We start from the raw sequence: 27,500 nt of genomic DNA, 5'->3' as shown, positions 1-27,500 counted from the left end.
TGGATAGCGCAAGAAATTAGTTTTTTGTAACAGAAAAACCAATAAAACGCAGTAAATATAAGTTTAACATTTCTATGAAAATAGTGTCCATTGCATTTTAAATATAAAACCGACCCAAATGAGATAAATTAATAAGTATTAATAAATACACAGGATATAATATTGTGCTACATAGTTGAATACAAATTATAAAAGGTAAGTCATTCTGATATTCGCGTTCTTTGTTGCTAGATTAGTTTGTTTGGAGCCTAATGTGTAAAATATCAAATTATGTATTTTCAGGAAAAATATATTCTTATTGAATGCCTATAGTTCTCACCATCTAAAATATATTCTTATTGAATGTCTATAGTTTTAATCATCTAAAATATATTCTTATTGAATGTCTATAGTTTTAATCATCTAAAATATATTCTTATTGAATGTCTATAGTTTTAATCATCTAAAATATATTCTTATTGAATGTCTATAGTTTTAATCATCTAAAATATATTCTTATTGAATGTCTATAGTTTTAATCATCTAAAATATATTCTTATTGAATGTCTATAGTTTTAATCATCTAAAATATATTATTATTGAATGTCTATAGTTTTAATCATCTAAAATATATTCTTATTGAATGTCTATAGTTTTAATCATCTAAAATATATTCTTATTGAATGTCTATAGTTTTAATCATCTAAAATATATTCTTATTGAATGTCTATAGTTTTAATCATCTAAAATATATTCTTATTGAATGTCTATAGTTTTAATCATCTAAAATATATTCTTATTGAATGTCTATAGTTTTAATCATCTAAAATATATTCTTATTGAATGTCTATAGTTTTAATCATCTAAAATATATTCTTATTGAATGTCTATAGTTTTAATCATCTAAAATATATTCTTATTGAATGTCTATAGTTTTAATCATCTAAAATATATTCTTATTGAATGTCTATAGTTTTAATCATCTAAAATATATTCTTATTGAATGTCTATAGTTTTAATCATCTAAAATATATTCTTATTGAATGTCTATAGTTTTAATCATCTAAAATATATTCTTATTGAATGTCTATAGTTTTAATCATCTAAAATATATTCTTATTGAATGTCTATAGTTTTAATCATCTAAAATATATTCTTATTGAATGTCTATAGTTTTAATCATCTAAAATATATTCTTATTGAATGTCTATAGTTTTAATCATCTAAAATATATTCTTATTGAATGTCTATAGTTTTAATTATCTAAACTATATTCTTATTGAATGTCTATAGTTTTAATCATCTAAAATATATTCTTATTGAATGTCTATAGTTTTAATCATCTAAAATATATTCTTATTGAATGTCTATAGTTTTAATAATCTAAAATATATTCTTGTGAATGTCTATAGTTTTAATCATCTAAAATATATTCTTATTGAATGTCTATAGTTTTAATCATCTAAAATATATTCTTGTGAATGTCTATAGTTTTAATCATCTAAAATATATTCTTATTGAATGTCTATAGTTTTAATCATCTAAAATATATTCTTATTGAATGTCTATAGTTTTAATCATCTAAAATATATTCTTGTGAATGTCTATAGTTTTAATCATCTAAAATATATTCTTATTGAATGTCTATAGTCTTAATCATCTAAAATATATTCTTATTGAATGTCTATAGTTTTAATCATCTAAAATATATTCTTATTGAATGTCTATAGTTTTAATCATCTAAAATATATTCTTATTGAATGTCTATAGTTTTAATCATCTAAAATATATTATTATTGAATGTCTATAGTTTTAATCATCTAAAATATATTCTTATTGAATGTCTATAGTTTTAATTATCTAAAATATATTCTTATTGAATGTCTATAGTTTTAATCATCTAAAATATATTCTTATTGAATGTCTATAGTTTTAATCATCTAAAATATATTCTTATTGAATGTCTATAGTTTTAATCATCTAAAATATATTCTTATTGAATGTCTATAGTTTTAATCATCTAAAATATATTCTTGTGAATGTCTATAGTTTTAATCATCTAAAATATATTCTTATTGAATGTCTATAGTTTTAATCATCTAAAATATATTCTTATTGAATGTCTATAGTTTTAATCATCTAAAATATATTCTTATTGAATGTCTATAGTTTTAATCATCTAAAATATGTTCTTATTGAATGTCTATAGTTTTAATCATCTAAAATATATTCTTATTGAATGTCTATAGTTTTAATTATCTAAAATATATTCTTGTGAATGTCTATAGTTTTAATCATCTAAAATATATTCTTATTGAATGTCTATAGTTTTAATCATCTAAAATATATTCTTGTGAATGTCTATAGTTTTAATCATCTAAAATATATTCTTATTGAATGTCTATAGTTCTCATCATCTAAAATATATTCTTATTGAATGTCTATAGTTTTAATCATCTAAAAAATTTTCTTGTGAATGTCTATAGTTTTAATCATCTAAAATATATTCTTATTGAATGTCTATAGTTTTAATCATCTAAAATATATTCTTATTGAATGTCTATAGTTCTCATCATCTAAAATATATTCTTATTGAATGTCTATAGTTTTAATCATCTAAAATATATTCTTATTGAATGTCTATAGTTTTAATACTCTAAAATATATTCTTGTGAATGTCTATAGTTTTAATCATCTAAAATATATTCTTATTGAATGTCTATAGTTCTAATCATCTAAAATATATTCTTGTGAATGTCTATAGTTTTAATCATCTAAAATATATTCTTATTGAATGTCTATAGTTCTAATCATCTAAAATATATTCTTATTGAATGTCTATAGTTTTAATCATCTAAAATATATTATTATTGAATGTCTATAGTTCTCATAATCTAAAATATATTCTTATTGAATGTCTATAGTTCTAATCATCCAAAATATATTCTTATTGAATGTCTATAGTTCTCATCATCTAAAATATATTCTTGTGAATGTCTATAGTTTTAATCATCTAAAATATATTCTTATTGAATGTCTATAGTTTTAATCATCTAAAATATATTCTTATTGAATGTCTATAGTTTTAATCATCTAAAATATATTCTTATTGAATGTCTATAGTTTTAATCATCTAAAATATAATCTTATCGAATGTCTATAGTTTTAATCATCTAAAATATATTCTTATTGAATGTCTATAGTTTTAATCATCTAAAATATATTCTTATTGAATGTCTATAGTTTTAATCATCTAAAATATATTCTTATTGAATGTCTATAGTTTTAATCATCTAAAATATATTCTTATTGAATGTCTATAGTTTTAATCATCTAAAATATATTCTTATTGAATGTCTATAGTTTTAATCATCTAAAATATATTCTTATTGAATGTCTATAGTTTTAATCATCTAAAATATATTCTTATTGAATGTCTATAGTTTTTATCATCTAAAATATATTCTTATTGAATGTCTATAGTTTTAATCATCTAAAATATATTCTTATTGAATGTCTATAGTTTTAATCATCTAAAATATATTCTTATTGAATGTCTATAGTTCTCATCATCTAAAATATATTCTTGTGAATGTCTATAGTTTTAATCATCTAAAATATATTCTTATTGAATGTCTATAGTTCTCATCATCTAAAATATATTCTTGTGAATGTCTATAGTTTTAATCATCTAAAATATATTCTTATTGAATGTCTATAGTTCTAATCATCTAAAATATATTCTTATTGAATGTCTATAGTTTTAATCATCTAAAATATATTCTTATTGAATGTCTATAGTTTTAATCATCTAAAATATATTCTTATTGAATGTCTATAGTTTTAATCATCTAAAATATATTCTTATTGAATGTCTATAATTTTAATCATCTAAAATATATTCTTATTGAATGTCTATAGTTTTAATCATCTAAAATATATTCTTATTGAATGTCTATAGTTTTAATCATCTAAAATATATTCTTATTGAATGTCTATAGTTTTAATCATCTAAAATATATTCTTATTGAATGTCTATAGCTCTAATCATCTAAAATATATTCTTATTGAATGTCTATAGTTTTAATCATCTAAAATATATTCTTATTGAATGTCTATAGTTTTAATCATCTAAAATATATTCTTATTGAATGTCTATAGTTTTAATCATCTAAAATATATTCTTATTGAATGTCTATAGTTTTAATTATCTAAAATATATTCTTATTGAATGTCTATAGCTCTAATCATCTAAAATATATTCTTATTGAATGTCTATAGTTTTAATCATCTAAAATATATTCTTATTGAATGTCTATAGTTTTAATAATCTAAAATATATTCTTATTGAATGTCTATAGTTTTAATCATCTAAAATATATTCTTATTGAATGTCTATAGTTCTAATCATCTAAAATATATTCTTATTGAATGTCTATAGTTTTAATCATCTAAAATATATTCTTATTGAATGTCTATAGTTCTCATCATCTAAAATATATTCTTATTGAATGTCTATTGTTCTAATCATCTAAAATATATTCTTATTGAATGTCTATAGTTTTAATCATCTAAAATATATTATTATTGAATGTCTATAGTTCTAATCATCTAAAATATATTATTATTAAATGTCTATAGTTTTAATCATCTAAAATATATTCTTATTGAATGTCTATAGTTTTAATCATCTAAAATATATTCTTATTGAATGTCTATAGTTTTAATAATCTAAAATATATTATTATTGAATGTTAATAGTTCTAATCATCTAAAATATATTCTTATTGAATGTCTATAGTTTTAATCATCGAAAATAGTTTATTATTGAATGTCTATAGTTTTTATCATCTAAAATATATTCTTATTGAATGTCTATAGTTTTTATCATCTAAAATATATTCTTATTGAATGTCTATAGTTTTAATCATCTAAAATATATTCTTATTGAATGTCTATAGTTTTAATCATCTAAAATATATTCTTATTGAATGTCTATAGTTTTAATCATCTAAAATATATTCTTATTGAATGTCTATAGTTTTAATAATCTAAAATATATTCTTATTGAATGTCTATAGTTTTAATCATCTAAAATATATTCTTATTGAATGTCTATAGTTCTCATCATCTAAAATATATTCTTATTGAATGTCTATAGTTTTAATCATCTAAAATATATTCTTATTGAATGTCTATAATTTTAATACTCTAAAATATATTCTTGTGAATGTCTATAGTTGTAATCATCTAAAATATATTCTTATTGAATGTCTATAGTTCTAATCATCTAAAATATATTCTTGCGAATGTCTATAGTTTTAATCATCTAAAATATATTCTTATTGAATGTCTATAGTTCTAATCATCAAAAATATATTCTTATTGAATGTCTATAGTTTTAATCATCTAAAATATATTATTATTGAATGTCTATAGTTCTCATCATCTAAAATATATTCTTATTGAATGTCTATAGTTCTAATCATCTAAAATATATTCTTATTGAATGTCTATAGTTTTAATCATCTAAAATATATTCTTATTGAATGTCTATAGTTTTAATCATCTAAAATATATTCTTCTTAAATGTCTATAGTTTTAATCATCTAAAATATATTCTTATTGAATGTCTATAGTTTTAATCATCTAAAATATATTCTTATTGAATGTCTATAGTTTTAATCATCTAAAATATATTCTTATTGAATGTCTATAGTTTTAATCATCTAAAATATATTCTTATTGAATGTCTATAGTTTTAATCATCTAAAATATATTCTTATTGAATGTCTATAGTTTTAATCATCTAAAATATATTCTTATTGAATGTCTATAGTTTTAATCATCTAAAATATATTCTTATTGAATGTCTATAGTTCTCATCATCTAAAATATATTCTTGTGAATGTCTATAGTTTTAATCATCTAAAATATATTCTTATTGAATGTCTATAGTTCTCATCATCTAAAATATATTCTTGTGAATGTCTATAGTTTTAATCATCTAAAATATATTCTTATTGAATGTCTATAGTTCTAATCATCTAAAATATATTCTTATTGAATGTCTATAGTTTTAATCATCTAAAATATATTCTTATTGAATGTCTATAGTTTTAATCATCTAAAATATATTCTTATTGAATGTCTATAGTTTTAATCATCTAAAATATATTCTTATTGAATGTCTATAATTTTAATCATCTAAAATATATTCTTATTGAATGTCTATAGTTTTAATCATCTAAAATATATTCTTATTGAATGTCTATAGTTTTAATCATCTAAAATATATTCTTATTGAATGTCTATAGTTTTAATCATCTAAAATATATTCTTATTGAATGTCTATAGCTCTAATCATCTAAAATATATTCTTATTGAATGTCTATAGTTTTAATCATCTAAAATATATTCTTATTGAATGTCTATAGTTTTAATCATCTAAAATATATTCTTATTGAATGTCTATAGTTTTAATCATCTAAAATATATTCTTATTGAATGTCTATAGTTTTAATTATCTAAAATATATTCTTATTGAATGTCTATAGCTCTAATCATCTAAAATATATTCTTATTGAATGTCTATAGTTTTAATCATCTAAAATATATTCTTATTGAATGTCTATAGTTTTAATAATCTAAAATATATTCTTATTGAATGTCTATAGTTTTAATCATCTAAAATATATTCTTATTGAATGTCTATAGTTCTAATCATCTAAAATATATTCTTATTGAATGTCTATAGTTTTAATCATCTAAAATATATTCTTATTGAATGTCTATAGTTCTCATAATCTAAAATATATTCTTATTGAATGTCTATAGTTTTAATCATCTAAAATATATTCTTATTGAATGTCTATAGTTTTAATCATCTAAAATATATTCTTATTGAATGTCTATAGTTCTCATCATCTAAAATATATTCTTATTGAATGTCTATAGTTTTAATCATCTAAAATATATTCTTATTGAATGTCTATAGTTTTAATCATCTAAAATATATTCTTATTGAATGTCTATAGTTTTTATAATCTAAAATATATTCTTATTGAATGTCTATAGTTTTAATCATCTAAAATATATTCTTATTGAATGTCTATAGTTTTAATCATCTAAAATATATTCTTATTGAATGTTTATCGCTCTAATCATCTAAAATATATTCTTCTTAAATGTCTATAGTTTTAATCATCTAAAATATATTCTTATTGAATGTCTATAGTTTTAATCATCTAAAATATATTCTTATTGAATGTCTATAGTTTTAATCATCTAAAATATATTCTTATTGAATGTCTATAGTTTTAATCATCTGAAATATATTCTTATTGAATGTTTATCGCTCTAATCATCTAAAATATATTCTTCTTAAATGTCTATAGTTTTAATCATCTAAAATATATTCTTATTGAATGTCTATAGTTTTAATCATCTAAAATATATTCTTGTTGAATGTCTATAGTTTTAATCATCTAAAATATATTCTTATTGAATGTCTATAGTTTTAATCATCTGAAATATATTCTTATTGAATGTTTATCGCTCTAATCATCTAAAATATATTCTTCTTAAATGTCTATAGTTTTAATCATCTAAAATATATTCTTATTGAATCTCTATAGTTTTAATCATCTAAAATATATTCTTATTGAATGTCTATAGTTTTAATCATCTAAAATATATTCTTATTGAATGTCTATAATTTTAATCATCTAAAATATATTCTTATTGAATGTCTATCGCTCTAATCATCTAAAATATATTCTTATTGAATGTCTATAGTTTTCATCATCTAAAATATATTATTATTGAATGTCTATGGTTTTAATAATCTAAAATATATTCTTATTGAATGTCTATCACTCTAATCATCTAAAATATATTCTTCTTAAATGTCTATAGTTTTAATCATCTAAAATATATTCTTATTGAATGTCTATAGTTTTAATCATCTAAAATATATTCTTATTGAATGTCTATAGTTTTAATCATCTAAAATATATTCTTATTGAATGTCTATAGTTTTAATCATCTGAAATATATTCTTATTGAATGTTTATCGCTCTAATCATCTAAAATATATTCTTCTTAAATGTCTATAGTTTTAATCATCTAAAATATATTCTTATTGAATGTCTATAGTTTTACTCATCTAAAATATATTCTTGTTGAATGTCTATAGTTTTAATCGTCTAAAATATATTCTTATTGAATGTCTATAGTTTTTATCATCTAAAATATATTCTTATTGAATGTTTATAGTTTTAATCATCTAAAATATATTCTTATTGAATGTCTATAGTTTTAATCATCTAAAATATATTCTTATTGAATGTCTATAGTTCTAATCATCTAAAATATATTATTATTGAATGTCTATAGTTTTAATCATCTAAAATATATTCTTATTGAATGTCTATAGTTTTTATCATCTAAAATATATTCTTATTGAATGTCTATAGTTTTTATCATCTAAAAAATATGCTTATTGAATGTCTATAGCTTTAATCATCTAAAATATATTCTTATTGAATGTTTATAGTTTTAATCATCTAAAATAGTTTATTATTGAATGTTTATCGCTCTAATCATCTAAAATATATTCTTATTGAATGTCTATAGTTTTAATCATCTAAAATATATTCTTATTGAATGTTTATCGCTCTAATCATCTAAAATATATTCTTATTGAATGTCTATAGTTTTAATCATCTAAAATATATTCTTATTGAATGTCTATTGTTCTAATCATCTAAAATATATTCTTATTTAATGTTTATAGGTTTAATCATCTAAAATATATTCTTATTGAATGTCTATAGTTTTAATCATCTAAAATATATTCTTATTGAATGTCTATAGTTTTAATCATCTAAAATATATTCTTATTGAATGTCTATAGTTTTAATCATCTAAAATATATTCTTATTGAATGTCTATAGTTTTAATCATCTAAAATATATTCTTATTGAATGTCTATAGTTTTAATCATCTAAAATATATTCTTGTTGAATGTCTATAGTTTTAATCATCTAAAATATATTCTTATTGAATGTCTATAGTTTTAATCATCTAAAATATATTATTATTGAATGTTTATAGTTTTAATCATCTAAAATATATTCTTATTGAATGTCTATAGTTTTAATCATCTAAAATATATTCTTATTGAATGTCTATAGTTTTAATCATCTAAAATATATTCTTATTGAATGTCTATAGTTTTAATCATCTAAAATATATTCTTATTGAATGTCTATAGTTTTAATCATCTAAAATATATTCTTATTGAATGTCTATAGTTTTAATCATCTAAAATATATTCTTATTGAATGTCTATAGTTTTAATCATCTAAAATATATTCTTATTGAATGTCTATAGTTTTAATCATCTAAAATATATTCTTATTGCATGTCTATAGTTTTTATCATCTAAAATAGTTTATTATTGAATGTTTATAGTTTTAATCATCTAAAATATATTCTTAATGAATTTCTGTAGTTTTAATCATCTAAAATATATTCTTATTGAATGTCTATAGTTTTAATCATCTAAAATATATTCTTATTGAATGTCTATAGTTTTAATCATCTAAAATATATTCTTATTGAATGTCTATAGTTTTAATCATCTAAAATATATTCTTATTGAATGTCTATAGTTTTTATCATCTAAAATAGTTTATTATTGAATGTTTATAGTTTTAATCATCTAAAATATATTCTTATTGAATGTCTATAGTTTTAATCATCTTAAATATATTCTTATTGAATGTCTATAGTTTTAATCATATAAAATATATTCTTATTGAATGTCTATAGTTTTTATCATCTAAAATATATTCTTATTGAATGTTTATAGTTTTAATCATCTAAAATATATTCTTATTGAATGTCTATAGTTTTAATCATCTAAAATATATTCTTATTGAATGTCTATAGTTTTAATCATCTAAAATATATTCTTATTGAATGTCTATAGTTTTAATCATCTAAAATATATTCTTATTGAATTTCTATAGTTTTAATCATCTAAAATATATTCTTATTGAATGTCTATAGTTTTTATCATCTAAAATAGTTTATTATTGAATGTTTATAGTTTTAATCATCTAAAATATATTCTTATTGAATGTCTATAGTTTTAATCATCTAAAATATATTCTTATTGAATGTCTATAGTTTTAATCATCTAAAATATATTCTTATTGAATGTCTATAGTTTTTATCATCTAAAATATATTCTTATTGAATGTCTATAGTTTTTATCATCTAAAATAGTTTATTATTGAATGTTTATAGTTTTAATCATCCAAAATATATTCTTATTGAATGTCTATAGTTTTAATCATCTAAAATATATTCTTATTGAATGTCTATAGTTTTAATCATCTAAAATATATTCTTATTGAATGTCTATAGTTTTAATCATCTAAAATATATTCTTATTGAATGTCTATAGTTTTAATCATCTAAAATAGTTTATTATTGAATGTTTATAGTTTTAATCATCTAAAATATATTCTTATTGAATGTCTATAGTTTTAATCATCTAAAATATATTCTTATTGAATGTCTATAGTTTTAATCATCTAAAATATATTCTTATTGAATGTCTATAGTTTTTATCATCTAAAATAGTTTATTATTGAATGTTTATAGTTTTAATCATCTAAAATATATTCTTATTGAATGTCTATAGTTTTTATCATCTTAAATATATTCTTATTGAATGTCTATAGTTTTAATCATCTAAAATATATTCTTGTGAATGTCTATAGTTTTTATCATCTAAAATAGTTTATTATTGAATGTTTATAGTTTTTATCATCTAAAATAGTTTATTATTGAATGTTTATAGTTTTAATCATCTAAAATATATTCTTATTGAATGTCTATAGTTTTAATCATCTAAAATATATTCTTATTGAATGTCTATAGTTTTAATCATCTAAAATATATTCTTATTGAATGTCTATAGTTTAAATCATCTAAAATATATTCTTATTGAATGTCTATAGTTTTAATCATCTAAAATATATTCTTATTGAATGTCTATAGTTTTAATCATCTAAAATATATTCTTATTGAATGTCTATAGTTTTTATCATCTAAAATAGTTTATTATTGAATGTTTATAGTTTTAATCATCTAAAATATATTCTTATGTAATGTCTATAGTTTTAATCATCTAAAATATATTCTTATTGAATGTCTATAGTTTTAATCATCTAAACTATATTCTTATTGAATGTCTATAGTTTTAATCATCTAAAATATATTCTTATTGAATGTCTATAGTTTTTATCATCTAAAATATATTCTTATTGAATGTCTATAGTTTTAATCATCTAAAATATATTCTTATTGAATGTCTATAGTTTTAATCATCTAAAATATATTCTTATTGAATGTCTATAGTTTAAATCATCTAAAATATATTCTTATTGAATGTCTATAGTTTTAATCATCTAAAATATATTCTTATTGAATGTCTATAGTTCTAATCATCTAAAATATATTCTTATTGAATGTCTATAGTTTTAATCATCTAAAATAGTTTATTATTGAATGTTTATAGTTTTAATCATCTAAAATATATTCTTATGTAATGTCTATAGTTTTAATCATCTAAAATATATTCTTATTGAATGTCTATAGTTTTAATCATCTAAAATATATTCTTATTGAATGTCTATAGTTTTAATCATCTAAAATATATTCTTATTGAATGTCTATAGTTTTAATCATCTAAAATATATTCTTATTGAATGTCTATAGTTTTTATCATCTAAAATATATTCTTATTGAATGTCTATAGTTTTAATCATCTAAAATATATTCTTGTGAATGTCTATAGTTTTAATCATCTAAAATATATTCTTATTGAATGTCTATAGTTTTAATCATCTAAAATATATTCTTATTGAATGTCTATAGTTTTTATCATCTAAAATATATTCTTATTGAATGTCTATAGTTTTTATCATCTAAAATAGTTTATTATTGAATGTTTATAGTTTTAATCATCTAAAATATATTCTTATTGAATGTCTATAGTTTTAATCATCTAAAATATATTCTTATTGAATGTCTATAGTCTTAATCATCTAAAATATATTCTTATTGAATGTCTATAGTTTTAATCATCTAAAATATATTCTTGTTGAATGTCTATAGTTTTTATCATCTAAAATAGTTTATTATTGAATGTCTATAGTTTTAATCATCTAAAATATATTCTTATTGAATGTCTGTAGTTTTAATCATCTAAAATATATTCTTATTGAATGTCTATAGTTTTAATCATCTAAAATATATTCTAATTGACTGTCTATAGTTCTAATTTTCGAGTGTTGTTTTTACATTATAGTTTTGAATTTTTAACTACTCGTAAGTTTTGTTTTTGGCGATCCCAATTTTTTAAATGTATTTGTAACAGAAATCAACTTATTTTCATGCAATGATGATTGAATTAAATAAATAGCAAAGAAAGAAAAAAAGAACAATAAAGAATAACAACAAGCATGATACAAAAACTACAGAAAGAAAATATAAGGAAATAATATATATTTTTTCCTAGCAATTTGCCCCTATGTATAACTCCTGGTGGAGCCATCGCCGGATAGATAAGAATGGTTGTCTATTAAACCGCTTCAAGTTAAAGATGAATGAATTTGCGTATGAGCAAAAGTAATACAATATTTACATAAGTTTTGGAAAATAATATTATGCATTTCAACTTGCCGACATATTTCTGTACGCGTTATTCATCCATCCAAACAAAGATTTTACTCGTTATAAACCATCACTGGTGTATTATTAGCATTTCCTGTTAATTAGTGAAGGTATACAACTTTAAATTATAATACACCTGAAAACCGCCGGAGAACACGTTGATTGAAATCTAGTTGATATATTAACGTCGATGTTCACTTTAGAGTGAAAAAAAATCATTAAAAAATATATTTTTCAATCAAAATTCTCTGTTTAATAATAGTCGAATTATGTATTCTGGAGAAAAGAAAAATTCTCATTTGATTTTAGATCCGTGATTTCTTTGTTTAATTTTTATTTTATACATTTAAACATTTGAACAATGTTGTTCATTCTATTTTGACTTTTATTCATGCATTTTAATTATCGATTTTTATTAGATTTTTTTGATAATAATAAACGCTTTAAATTGCTTTGACTTGCTCAAAGTCGAATTGTCCAATGATACGAGATGCCGTAAATAAGTTTCCACACTTTTTGCGTATGGATACTTTTATTGATAGTGCATCGACAAAACTTTAGTCCTCTTCGAAGAAATCTCCTCCGGCTGCAATGCACTTGTACAGTTCCAACAACGTCCGGAAGGCTCCATCGGAATCCACTTATATGAGCATGTCAATGACCCTCGTCACAGCCTTTTTCATCTCCTCAATTATCTCATAACGACAGCCTCCAAGGTTTTCCTTGAGCTTAAGGAATAACCTAAAGTCACAGGAACCAAGGTCTAGGAGCAAGGGAGGGTGAGGAACTGTTTTGATGCTCATTTTTGTCAAATAGTCTGTGACAAAGATGTAATTGTGGATTGTTGCATTCGCGCAAATCTTCCGCATATTCAGTTCCTCGCGAAAAATTGTACAGTTTCCACATTAACATTAACATCAAACTGTGCACTTATTGCCCCTATAGATACATGACGGTCCTTATTAATGAAATTCGTTATTTGGCCAATCAACTCTGGTGTTCTGACTTCCTTACTTCTCCCACATATCTCATCATCCCTCACAGACTCCCTGCCTTCATTGAATCTCATATACTATTAAAAAATGAATTCTCAATATATTAAAAAAGATGGTTCAAAGCAGTCTGAAGTATTCCATACGTTTCTCTGGCATCTATTCTACGTTGAAGGCAGAGTTTTATTACGTATTGCTTTTCTAAAGTGTAATCACTTTCAAATTGCATTTTTGAAATTCAGTAGCTGTTACTATCAGGCTTTAGTAGAGTGTATTCCAGTTCCTGCTGTCGCTGTTCATTCAAACCTAAAATCATAAAAATTGATCTATCATCTCATAAGAATAACATACTGCATTTTCTAGAGTCTACGAAAATTTTTAATGATTGTACAAATAAGTCTAGAAACTTGCTGAATGCACCTGGTAATTTCAATCTATCATCTTTTACAAGTAATATAAGACAGAAATATTCCTATAATAAATAATAATAAATAAATAATAATATATTTTACAATAATAAATAACAAATAATAAATATTTATAAAAAATAATAAATTATAAATAAGAAATTATAAATAAGAAAAAAATTAATAATAATACTGATAATAATAATAATACTGATAATAATAATAATACTAAGTATATAATAAGTAATAATAATACTTAAACATAATAGTAATAATAATAGTAATAATAATAATAGATGATCAATAAAAATAAAAATAATAAATAATAAATATCAATAATAAATTAATAATAATAATAAATATTGAATAATAAATAATAATAAATAATGATAATAATAATAATAATAATAAATAATATTAGTAATAATAATAATGAATAATAATAACGATTAATAATAATAATAATAATAATAATAATAATAATAATAATAATAATAATTGTTCTCAAAGAGGTATCTTTAGTGATGGCCCGTGTGAAAACTCCTTGTAAGTAATAAACAACTCCAGTGAATAAGTGTGAAGAGGGATGTGACACCTAAATTCCAGTATAGACTAATGGTCAATGCTAGAAGTCAACGGCTAGCGGCTATTGCGATAACACAAAGACATTTGCAAAAGTTATCCAAAGAGGTGGAGAGTACTGAAAATATGTTGTGACGCAGACTCCAGGAAACACCACTGGTTGTTGTTAGAGAGTATCCTACGTGAGAACTCCTAGTAAGTACAAAAAACAACAACAACAACAACAACAACAATAATAATAATAATAATAATAATAATAATAATAATAATAACAACAACAACAACAACAATAACAATAACAATAATAATAATAATAATAATAATAATAATAATAACAACAACAACAACAACAACAATAACAATAACAATAACAATAATAATAATAATAATAATGATAATAATAATGATAATAATTAATAAATAAATAAATTTTAATGCATCAATAGTTTAAAAAGAACATTTTAAATGAATGACAAACAAGAATAAAATCTCGCCGATTTTCTTATTCGTAGAAAGATAAGTTTCTTTGTTTTCATTGTCCTTTAAAATAATCAATTGTTTCACTTCCGGAAAAGCGTAACGGAAGAGGAGACATATTGCCGAGGAAATGTTGAAACTGTTTCCGACACATAGACACGACTCACACACACACGCACGATACAATAGCAACACGGACAAGAACAATTTCGATAGATATCGCTGATGAAGTATTATATAATAATTGCTGTCGAACCTGGAAAGTAGATCTCATGTTTGAATCAAGTATCGTCATGATTTTTTTTACAAAGGAGTTACCTCTGATGAAGGCCTGGAGGCCACTCGAGGATAAGGGTTAATGAGCATGTGGTAGTCATTGGGAAAATAGCGTAGTAATTGTTAGAGTGGAAATTTGGTAAATTGGATTAATTAAAGGGACGTTTCGGTAAGAATTTGTTTACGTTAGACTTGAAGACGGACATTGTAGTCAGCTGGAAAGCAGGGGAAAAAACCGAGTTCCACAGGCGAGCAGTTTTAAGAAAGAAGTTTTGTTTATGGAATCCACATTTAGGTGTAGGCACAGATAAAAAGTGGAGGGAATAATTGATATTGGTCTATCTTTTTATTTGTCTTAGTCTCTGTGTTTTAACCATTCACTTTCTAAACAGTAAAAGTAAATTGCTCTAATGAAATGAAATACAATGTATTATTTGCTTCCCTTTTACACAACTACCTACGTACGAGGATCGTTCGAAAAGTAAGGCCTCCTATTTTTTCACTCAAAAACTAAAACGTTGAAGAGCTACGAAGATGTCAATGGAACCATTAAAACGATCGATCGTTTGTGCTCCATAATTTATTTTTCCACATAGTCATTCTCATTCTCAATACACTCTTGTCAGTGATGAATGGTGACTCGTCAAAGTCCAGAGCACGCTTTGTCACTCAAATCTCGGTCACCACTCTGAAATCGACGAACTCATCTCTAACTGTGCTGACATAAACTGCATCGGCTTCGCAGACTTCTACAGGCCCAGGAATGTTGATCGGTTTAATTTTTTCTTCGTGTAGGAATTCAATGCGCATCTCTGCTTCTGACGCATGTTAATGTCTAGGGTTGCTTTCTTAGATAATCACGGTTAATTCAATCAATCTAATGTCATCTTTTGAAATATTGTATAAATAGATGAAAAAATAATAATTATATCTATTTGTTGGTTGGTTGTTTTTGTTTTACGGCATATCAATCCTTTTCGGATGCCGAATCCAAAGATGTTGAAGAAAATTTTTTTAATAGAATATATTTGTTTTCAAGTTGGTTAACCCATAGTTGGGAGCCTAACAGGTACTACCGCTCCGGGTCAGAGTGGGCCTGGGAGCAATGATAATTAAAGGGTGGTTTCACACTCCCCAAAGCCCACAAGCTGAGGCCTCACCACTTTATGTAGTTTAAGGTTATATCCAGGATCATATATATTTGTATGTCTAATTTGCATAACTATATTTTAAACAATATGTAAAAACTAAATTATTGATTTCATTACCGCTTCCCAAATTTTGAGATGAGGATTGATTATTCGGCTTATTTGGATTCTTCAGACTACTATTCTCGTCTTGAGTGTCATTTTTACATTTCGGTCGATATAATCTCCATACTTCTTCAAGTACATCTTGACGAACGCGGGAATCTTTCTGTCAAACTCGAGAATCAGCACAGAATTAAAAACGGAACCCTTTATTGAATCAACGAAGACAACATGCTATTGTTACGTCAGCCATGACTGAGAAGAAAACCTAAATAATCCGCAATTGTATTTTTGAGTTATCCGAACTGGTTTTATTCATTTCGTATTCTGCTATTTTCTCATATACATGCACTTGTTCATATTAATATATTAATATACATCTCTCTCCCTCTCTCTCTCTCTCTCTCTCTCTCTCTCTCATATATATATATATATATATATATATATATATATATATATATATATATATATATATATATAGCCGCACTGAAGAGCTGTAATATAGCGAAACAGTCTGTCTGTGGATGACTCCTACGCATATTAGGGGGGGGGAATAATAAATTACCGCTAGTGTATAAAGTAATGCTCTTTTTGTAAACAAATAGAGCTTACGCGTTTGGACAATGTTTATTCATTGTGATTTCACATACCCATCTTAGCAGCAGTCATATAGGATAACGCTTAGAAGCATGAACTAGACGGTGTAGTTTGAGGCCCGACTTGAGGTAGTTGCTAATCTTGCGGCACTGAAGAGTTATGATACAGCGCAGCAGTCCGTCTCTGGATAGCTATATATGTTTTATTTTTTTAGAAGCAGAGAATTTTAAATTGATAAATCTATTTTATTTAACTCTTCTTTATTTTCTTTAATTGCAAATATTACAGCTATGAGTTATTTTGAGTTCAGCTTGGTTTGGCAATTAATCATGAAGAGACTTACACCCAAGCACCGTTTATAAATTGTGCAAATTTATTTTGAAAATCACGGTTCAAGCAACACATTGTGCATTAGCCGCTCATAATCCATCAAACGATTGATTAGAGAATCTGTAAATTGCTTTTCGCACTAAGTACATTATAAACCCATGAGATTATTTTTGTTTCGGGGATATGTAAAGTGTTATGTCCACGCGAGAAAGCAGAGATAATAGATCACTTGGAAGACAACATTCGACAGGTTATTGCGAAAATATGGTCTCATTTTAGTCGTAGGGTTTGTGCAAATTAACCCCTCTAGATTGCGCCATATGCGCATGAACTATGGCAGGGATTAGCATATGCCCGAAGAATACTAAAAAAACGAGTACCAGTGTAGAATTTAACCATAGAATTGTTATGACTGAATTCTTATGCGCCGGGCATAAGACGCCTGATATCATCAGGGACACTAGCTATGCTCCTAGTAGTGTTTATCGTGTTGTAGCGAACTTAAACGAAGGTAAAGACATTCAAAAGAAGGCTCACAGTCCAAGAAGTGATAAAATCTGCATCAGAAGGTTTCTCGGTGGCTTGAAACGGCCCATTGCAGCAAATCACAGTCAATGGCCGAACTGGCGAAAAAGCAGAACGTGACCAAAATAACAATGTCTTAATACAGTACGAAAAAATCTTGAGATTAAGTCATATTGCAGACGACGTCGTAACATTCTTGCAGCGAAATATGACCATTCATAAAGAGAGAAACCCCTTGCTACACAATAGCATAAAGCACCATGGTTGCATTGTATGCATTTTTGTGGACGGGAAAAAAAGTTCATGGTAGACGAAGTCTCCAACCGCAGAGAGCGAGTGTTATCGCTAATAACCCTTTTGGTATTCTTCCAGTCATGTAGAGTAAACACCCCAACCACATCATCGTCTTTGGAACTGTTGCCAACGGTGAAAAATTCACGCCCCATCAGTTTATTGATGTGGACCTAAAGATCAATACGCCGAATTTCAGGAGGAATTTTTCTTACCCTAGAAGAACTATGATCCAAATAAAGTGATGTTGATCCAGGACTCTGCACGATGGGTCAAAAACAGTGAAGACCTTCTTGAAGAGAGAGATGCCACTTTTTGTCCCCTCAAATATCTAGTCCCCTAGCTCGCCAGATTTGAACCCTTCGATTATTGGTTATGGGGCGATGTTAAGAATGTCTCTTATGCTCGCCCCCAACCAGTGTGGCCTCGTTGGAGACATCCATAAGGCGAGCATTCCGCGCTATCCAGAAAGAGTCAGCTGCAAAGACTGTCATGCATTTAGGGCTCGCATTCCGCAAGTTGTGGATGTAGAAGGTGGACGTATAGAATAAAATGTTTGTATTTGTTTGTATTTAATAAAACAGTTAAATAAACATACACATCTCTTTTACTAGCCCTTCTTTATCAAGGTGCAAAGTTTGAGATCACAAACTGTCAATTTATCGTTTACACTCTTCAGCACTCTGATAAGTCGTAGATGACGAAACACACGTGTCGGTGGATAACTATATTTTAAAAACAATATATATGCAGCTCCCCATATGGGGGTACCAAATTGGTTAAAGAGAAAATTATTCTCAAGTCGCATTTAGGTAAAAACGCACTTTCGTAAAAAATGAATTTATTCAAAACGTATCGCAAAAACAAACAAACAAACATACAAACAAAAAGCAAATAACATAGATAGAAAGATAGAGATAGTTAAAAAAAGAACAAAGAAAGTTATGTGTTCATCAACGTTCTGTCTTTATTGTAAGACATCTTCTGGATGAATAAAATGAAATATAATAAAGACGAACCTTTAGTGAACATATAACTTGTTTTTTTTCTATTTTATCTCTCTATCTTGTCGGAATACGATTTCCATATATATATATATATATATATATATATATATATATATATATATATATATGTATATGTATATATATATATAGGTAGATATATATATACGTAGATATATATATATATATATATAGGTATATATATATATTACGCGTCAACTGAGCTTGAAAGCCATATATATATATATATATATATATATATATATATATATATGCATATATACATCATAAAGGACAATAATAAAGCAGTTTCCCGATTCTTTACAATGTGATTATTATAATAATATTTTTTATACTTACATCGATAGATTAAATTATGTATTTTTGATACAATTTACTATTATTAATATAATATGAAATAAATTATTATTATTCTTATAATGTGAAATATATTACTATTATTGATATAATATGTAATAAATTACTATTATTAATATAATATGAAATATATTACTATTATTAATCTTCGAATTGAACTGTGTTCTGGTTCGAAACATTTCCCGGCATCAAACTGATCTCTTACTTTCCAGGCTGCTAACAACACGAGTAGAAACTTACTCACCATCCGGGTGTGTGTGTGTGTGTGTGTGTGTGTGTGTGTGTCTCCCTCTCTCTTTCTCACGATTAGCAACCACCACGCGTGTCTACATAGAAGTTTCGGGGACTTTTCCACAACCTTTGTCGGAGGTTGGCTATAGAATCGAAATAGCTAAACAACGACAAAAGTAAAGGAGAAGCAATCGATACGGAACAAGATTGTCCACACAGTCCTTAACAAATCGAGTGTCGAGTGGTGCTTTGGGTGAGTCAACATGTGAGTGCGAGTGAGAGTCTAGTACTACGTGTGAAAGAAGATGGTGCCATTTTGTTTTTTAGTTGCTTTCGTTCGTCACATTTTCCACCCTGTAAACGACGATACGGCTTGCTAACTCTCTAAGCTGACAACAAACACAATAAGGATAGACAGACACAAACGATGACAGACTTACACAGATTGATGTCAAAGCTAAAGGAAAATAAAAACAGAAAATAAAGAAAACAATAAAAAGGTCATGTGATCTGATAACAGTAGTTTTTCACTTCCGGTATTAAAAAAAGAAACATTCCGTAAGGTTTTATTAAATTTAGAAATGTATTTAATCTTTATTGTCTTTGCGTGTATGCGTATCATTATTTCTTACTCATGCTGCCTAACACGAAACATTTTTAATCATTTATAACTGGTAAAAACTATATGGTTATCCCTGGAGCCTGAAACTCTCTCCAGATTTTCGTTTCTTTCCGTCACCATTTTTACTCGCTTAGCGTTCTTGTGTTAACTATCCAGTAATTATTGAGTAATTGTTCAGTTTACGACCCAAATCTTCGTAACTTCGCATCGGAATGTTCCGGTAAGTTACATAACCTGTCGGAAAATGCCGAATCGTAAATAGCCAGGCGTTCCACCTTTTCACCATGTTAAGAATGTCTTTCTATTAAGGAAATTATTCTTAACATAGGAAAGGGAGGGATTTTGCGTTTACATATCGTATTGAAAGTAACTTTTGGCTTAAACCTTTTCTTCTTGATTTAATTAATTTCGAAATTTCATTAAAACTTCTCTACTTATTGGTTGGAAAATTTGCCTACCATACTCCTCTGCCAGTTTTTGGTCTACAGACATGAAACTGAATATAGAGGATATTAGAACCCATGCAAAACTCTATATTTGGGTTTCATACGGGTGAAATCGGTGCAAAAGTGTGAAAATAAAAAAAATGGAATTTGCCAGGTGAAGGTCAAACGGCGGCATTACGGATATACATGCGTAACGTTATAGCTATTGATTCATATTTTAATTTTTAGCCTTATAGCAAACGTGTCTTCATAACTCAGGTACTAAGATCAAAGGAAAACGTTAATCATAAGCTATACGTTTCAGTTTCAGTTCTCAGTGGTAGGGCACGAGTCATTTTTTTAAAAAACTTTTTAAATCATTACTATATATTAGGTTCAATATAATATAATAATACAAAATCTGCATTAATCAAAATATTTTAAGCGTATTTTACGACCGGTCAATGCCAGTCGGCCTGCTAGTAAATAAATATGACCAGCACAAACCAACGACCACACAGACGTGGATCACAAAACAAAATTAGACCAAGTTAAATTGTTATTAACAAAACAAGTTCTATTTATTTTATACATGCTAGCAATAATATGCTTAATCCCAATCGTATATCTTTGTTAGGAAATATATCAAATAGACATATAATTTCCTATCCTCTAAAAGAGGAGATAATGCCTGGTAGAATAATTTCATGATAACGAAACATATTACATTAACCAAAAAGAAGGAGATAATGATGGGGGAACGGTGTCATTATATATATATATATATATATATATATATATATATATATATATATATATATATATATATATATATATTACACCATCTGCATAAATGGAACAAGTAATTCCTCTGAGAATTGTGTTATGAATATAGATAGGCTATTATAATACTCTCTCCCAATGAAATGGAGGAGGTAATGCCTGGGAGGGTGGCATTGAGTCAACTGAAGAAATACTTCTCCACCCTTCTCTCCTCAAGATAAGATGCAATACCCATGAGAATCTTATAACAGCATAACAGATACTACACTAAGCTCTGAAGTGAGCACTGAATGTTTGTAGATTCATCCTAAGTAGAATTATGCTAGTCAATATAACGCCAAAATATCAAAACCACAAAAAACTGCAACATATTTTTTTTTGGTTCATGACGTCAGATTTGTCTACTTTACAACATACAAAAAGTTAGACAAGATTTGAGTATGGAAAGTTTCAAAATTAGAATTCATTTTCCATTAGGTTTTAAAACACTAACTCGGCCAGTTTTCACGATAAACCAAATAATTCTTGTAATTTTACTCATGCGTTCAATCTTTCACATGAAATGTTTGCCACTGATATTGAATGATGTTAATATAGATCTATAAAAAAGGAAATGTTGCAATTGTTTGGCTCAGTTAGTGCATTGACCTCTTTAAATTGTAAATTGAATTGTACCTTAACACAGTACTCGTATAGTTTCTGCTTTAGACAAACAGATACCAAATCTCCATGAGTAATAAAAGTAATAGCATAGTTTTAGCTTCAACTATAAAAGGTCTAGTACAGTTACGATTACCGATCCGATCTTCATTTCATAATAAAACTAATAGTTTCAATTTTAGGCAGATACCCAATCTTCGTTATTGATAAAACTATTAGTATAGCTTCAATTTAAGACAGATAACCAATACTTATTAGTGATAAAAATAATAGTATTGTTTCGGCTCCAGACCGACGCCAAGTTACACAATCGATTTTCCAGACATCACGTAGTCGTTGATTTACTTCGCCTTTCTTATTTATGATGCGATGTTATGTAAATCAAAAATGTCAACTATTACGTAAGTGTATTGGGTTCCGTTTTTCTATGATTTACAGATGCGTACTCGCGATTTTGTATTCGCTCTTTAGCATGAAAATAACGGAAAAGTGATAGCGGAAGACAAGAAAGGGAAATTCGTTGAATAAAACATTGTTTCACATTGGATTCGTCCATGCGTAGTTTTAATAATACATGCTAATGTATCTTGTCCTTTCGAAAAAACCCCCAAAAAACCCCAGTTAAACGGCATGATAATTTTGATAATCGGCAATACGCTGAACCTAGTGTAAAATATTAAAGCTAAACACATTTTATAATCAGATACTATTGATACGCAGATGTATACTTTATATATATATATATATATATATATATATATATGTATGTATGTATGTATGTGTGTGTGCGCCCACACCTTCGTTAAGACATGCATCTAGGAAAAGGAACATTCTGATGTAAAAACGTGAGATCTACTGTGTGCTTCGCTTTGTGACACCCATTGAACCGACAGAGATTAGCAGTTGCAACAAAATGTCTGGTTCTGCACAAAGCCTTCACCACTATAAAAAATCATCTGTGTAGATTTCCAAACAACTTAGTTGTTGTGGTGCAGTTAATACGTCGAAATCGACTTGAGAGTCCGTCATATATATATATATATATATATATATATATATATATATATATATATATATATTGCATTTAAATTTCATTCAGAAAAATATATTTTTCCAAACAAAAATTTATTGTCTTACCAAAGAATAGATTTTAAGTAATTTCCTTAATCCATGGATTTTCGGTGTAGGCTCATCTCAGAGTAAAAATCATTAGCAAAATATTAATACTGGTTTGATATAATTTTGCTATTTATATTAAATCTTTTTAAGGGACATAGAGAAAGAAAATAAGGGTTGAAACAAAAAACACTGATCCTGTCCTCGTTGTGGATTACTATAATTGCTAATTTGTTTGCATTATAGCTTCATCATTTATAGACTATACGTATGACGTTTTCAATTTGCCCTATTACTCTTGCAGAAATTTATTCATTTAATCTTTTAAAATTTTATCAAAGATTTATAGAATTTCGTAAAGTATCTAATTTTGTGGTTTTTGCTCATAATTTTATTCCAACAAACTGCTGTCTATCATATTGTTTCTCTTTATTAAATAAAAAGTTTATATTTTTATTGGCGTTAAACCAGACGATAATTCGAATGATTTAAATTTATTTTAATTCAAAAATTTACGAGTCACTTCAATCTTTAAAAAAAAAACAGTCCCCCACTTCTTCTAGTTACGCTTTCTATTATCCTCCTATCATTAAAACTTCCTTCCCCTCTCGTCTCGACCGATTTATCATTCGCTGCAAACTTTCTCGTTTAAAACCATTTTAACTTTCATTTTCTATCGCGCGTACCCAGATGCTTCACTAAAAATAATTTGCATTTTGACTTTCTTTTTTTCTCTCTCTTTCTTTAAGCATTTACTCAGAATATATAAAGATATTTTAATATTGCCTTTCATTTCATTAGAGACTCGAAAAAGTTGCGTAAGCGTTTAAAAAAAAAACTTACGGTTTGTTTTAAAGTCTCTATTTTTTATCTTTATTTTTATCTTTATTTTATCTTTATTTTAAATTCGCTCTTAAAGTAAAAACTTGTTTTAACACAACCTGTTTTGAATTCCAATTATTTTGAATTTATCACGGCTATTTTAGCTAATTGGAATATTAATTTTGACTTGTTTGATTTTACTTTATGAAAAGAGAATGTTTTACTACTGACCTTACATTATCAAAAAATGGGACCGAATAAACAAAAAATTCTGCGTTGGCTAAGAAATACCTTTCACTCTGTATACTACATCGAACATAATTAGATTTTACCTTCAATGTGTCAATCTTCAACCAATCTGGAACCTCATAACATCATCCTTTTCTAATCAAGAATTACCATGATACCAAAAACCTTTTTTGTTTCAACCCCTTTTTCCTTGCCTGTGTCCCTTAAAAAAGATTTAATCTGTAATATATTTTCTATGTATGTGTTCTGAATAGCAAAATTATATCAAATCAGATTTAATATTTTGCTAATTACTTTTTTTTCTGAGGAGATGAGCCTACATCGAAAATCTATGGATTAAGGAAATTACTTTAAATATTGTATTCTTTGTTCAAACTTAAAATCTTTTTTTGAAAATTATATTTTCTGAATGAAATTTAAATATAAAAACTGTAATTTTTAATTTGCTCTATCTAGTATATTGAGTAATTTTATTTGGCTGGGATTGTCTTATATTAAAATATTACCTTACAAATATTTTGTAAGTCTCGATACCACAAGATTCATTAATCTGTGATCTAATGTATCTCATTATTCGTATATATATATATATATATATATATATATATATATATATATAGTAAGTTATAAAATATATATGGCGGTTAAGCTACACTGAATATTCCGCGTTTCATCCACTCTATGACCCTTCAGGCTTATGCGCATAAGCCTGAAGATTCCTAGAGTGGATGAAACGCGGAATATTCAGTGTAGCTTAACCGCCATATATATTTTATAACTTACTAACTATCTCTACCAACGTATTGAGCACTTTTGAAGTAAATACTTAAAGTTTACACATAAATTTATACTTTCGTATATTAATTTTATGTGAGTAAATGAAGTATATATATATATGTATATGTTTATATGCATATATATATGTATGTATATTCGTGTGTGCGTTATCCAAGTGAAAATCCTGGACAATGTTGAATCACCAAATAATGGATTCCCTTTGTTCCTTATCTAGAGAGTACGGAAAGAAATTATATACATTAAAGAGTTGATAGAAAAGCTCAAGTGTACGTGTGCGCGCGTGTTAGTGCTCGTTGTTTGTGCGTGTGATTATGTATCGCGTAATCAGTTGTAAAATGCAAAAATAAAGATAAAACTAGAGAAGACGTTGAAGTGAAAGCGTACCGCACACGTGGATTACATATAAGCAAACACATAAAAAAAAAGACAGGAACACGCGCATATATGCTAGCGCACGGATACAAACATTCGCATACGCACGCATCTACGTAGACACACACACACACACACACACACCACGGTGGGACATGTGTAATGTGCCAAGTGTGCAGTGCAAACAGTAAAAAATGTTGAGGAGAAAGAAAGAGAGAATGAAAGAATGAAAGAATAAGAGAATGAGAGATTAAGTAAAAGGGATGGAGGACAAGTAAGATTGATGATGAGGCAAAGAACAAAAACTGTTCAATAAAGCATCCTGACCTTTTGTCCACAGACGTTTCTTCGCTTGCATCTTCATCATCTTGTAATTGAGCTGAGAATAGAAAAGAAATGAAGTCATTAGTCCTTCAGACATAATAAGATATAATTACATCGCATGTTCGCAGTGAATCATCATTACCATCAACATAAACCTCTTCTTTCCCATCATCATCATCATCATCACCATCATCATCATCATCTGAGCTAATGATAGTTAAGTGGTTAACGACACGGTCTGAAAACCTTCGGTATGTCAACTTTGAATCCAGTTCGATTCACAGAAACACTTTTTCCTTACGGATGTTACCAATCTTCACGTGGACCCTCCCGCAAGTACCCGATGTCTTTTTGGAAATAATTCTTACTAGAAAGATATCGTGGAAACGAATGCCAAAAATAATCACCTCGTTACCTGTAATGAAGAGATAAATTACGATTAACACCACCAACAGCAACAGAAGGGAGGTACAGTTGTCCAGTAATTAACGATGTGGGCTGACAATTTGTTTATATCGTGTTCGAATCCACCGTCACTTCACGTTGTCTGTCTCGTAAGTACCCGGTATCCTCCTAGAAAGGATCCTTAATAGAAAGATATCAAGGAAATAAATACCAACGAAAAACATAATCAAGAATTATGCTCAATAACAACACTCCACAGCAACAACATTCAACAAAACATTCAACAACAACAAGTTTCAACAAGAACATTCAACAACATAATTCAACAACAACAACACTCAACAACAGCAACATACAACAACAACATTCAACAACAATAATATTCAACAACAACAATATTCAACAACAACAATATTCGACAACAACACTCAACAACAACAGCAACAACAACAACAACAACAACAACAACAACAATGCACAATATTCAACAACAGCATTAATTTGCAGGGTGTTCAATATTTATCGTTTCAACTTTCTATTATTATCTATATTTAGTGAATTTTCAAGAATTCTTATCTTTCTCAGGTGTATATGGATAAAGTTTAATTTGAAGATTATTTTTGGCAACATGCCCCATGATTTAACGAAACGAATTATCATTACAGAGATATTAAAATCCGGAAAGTCTGCACGAGACATTGCGAAGACCTTAAACGTGAAGCGAATGTTTGTGTGAAAATCACTAAAACGTTTCAAATCAACTGATGAGATCAAGGTCTATCTTGGTGAGTAAAGTCTCAGCTTCCAACCATACTAATTTGGAGGTTCCGAAGAAGAAATCAGATGCGGAAT

General features: G+C 26.0%; 1 protein-coding gene across 7 annotated transcripts in view; it reads right to left on the bottom strand.

Annotated features, from left to right (window-relative positions):
• Window positions 1-27,500, bottom strand: part of LOC145248310 (uncharacterized) — a 212,766-nt gene that overhangs the window by 92,842 nt on the left and 92,424 nt on the right. For all 7 annotated transcript variants that reach the window (XM_080110216.1, XM_080110212.1, XM_080110218.1 and 4 more), the window contains exon 3: window positions 26,247-26,298. In XM_080110216.1, the coding sequence (XP_079966342.1) occupies window positions 26,247-26,298 (52 nt within the window). The remainder of the gene's footprint in view (window positions 1-26,246; window positions 26,299-27,500) is intronic.

This window comes from Euprymna scolopes, chromosome 26, assembly GCF_053919585.1.
Source record: "Euprymna scolopes isolate OS-2025 chromosome 26, ASM5391958v1, whole genome shotgun sequence".
Taxonomy (NCBI): Eukaryota; Metazoa; Mollusca; class Cephalopoda; order Sepiida; family Sepiolidae; genus Euprymna; species Euprymna scolopes.
This window is presented reverse-complemented; position numbering and strand designations above follow the sequence as displayed.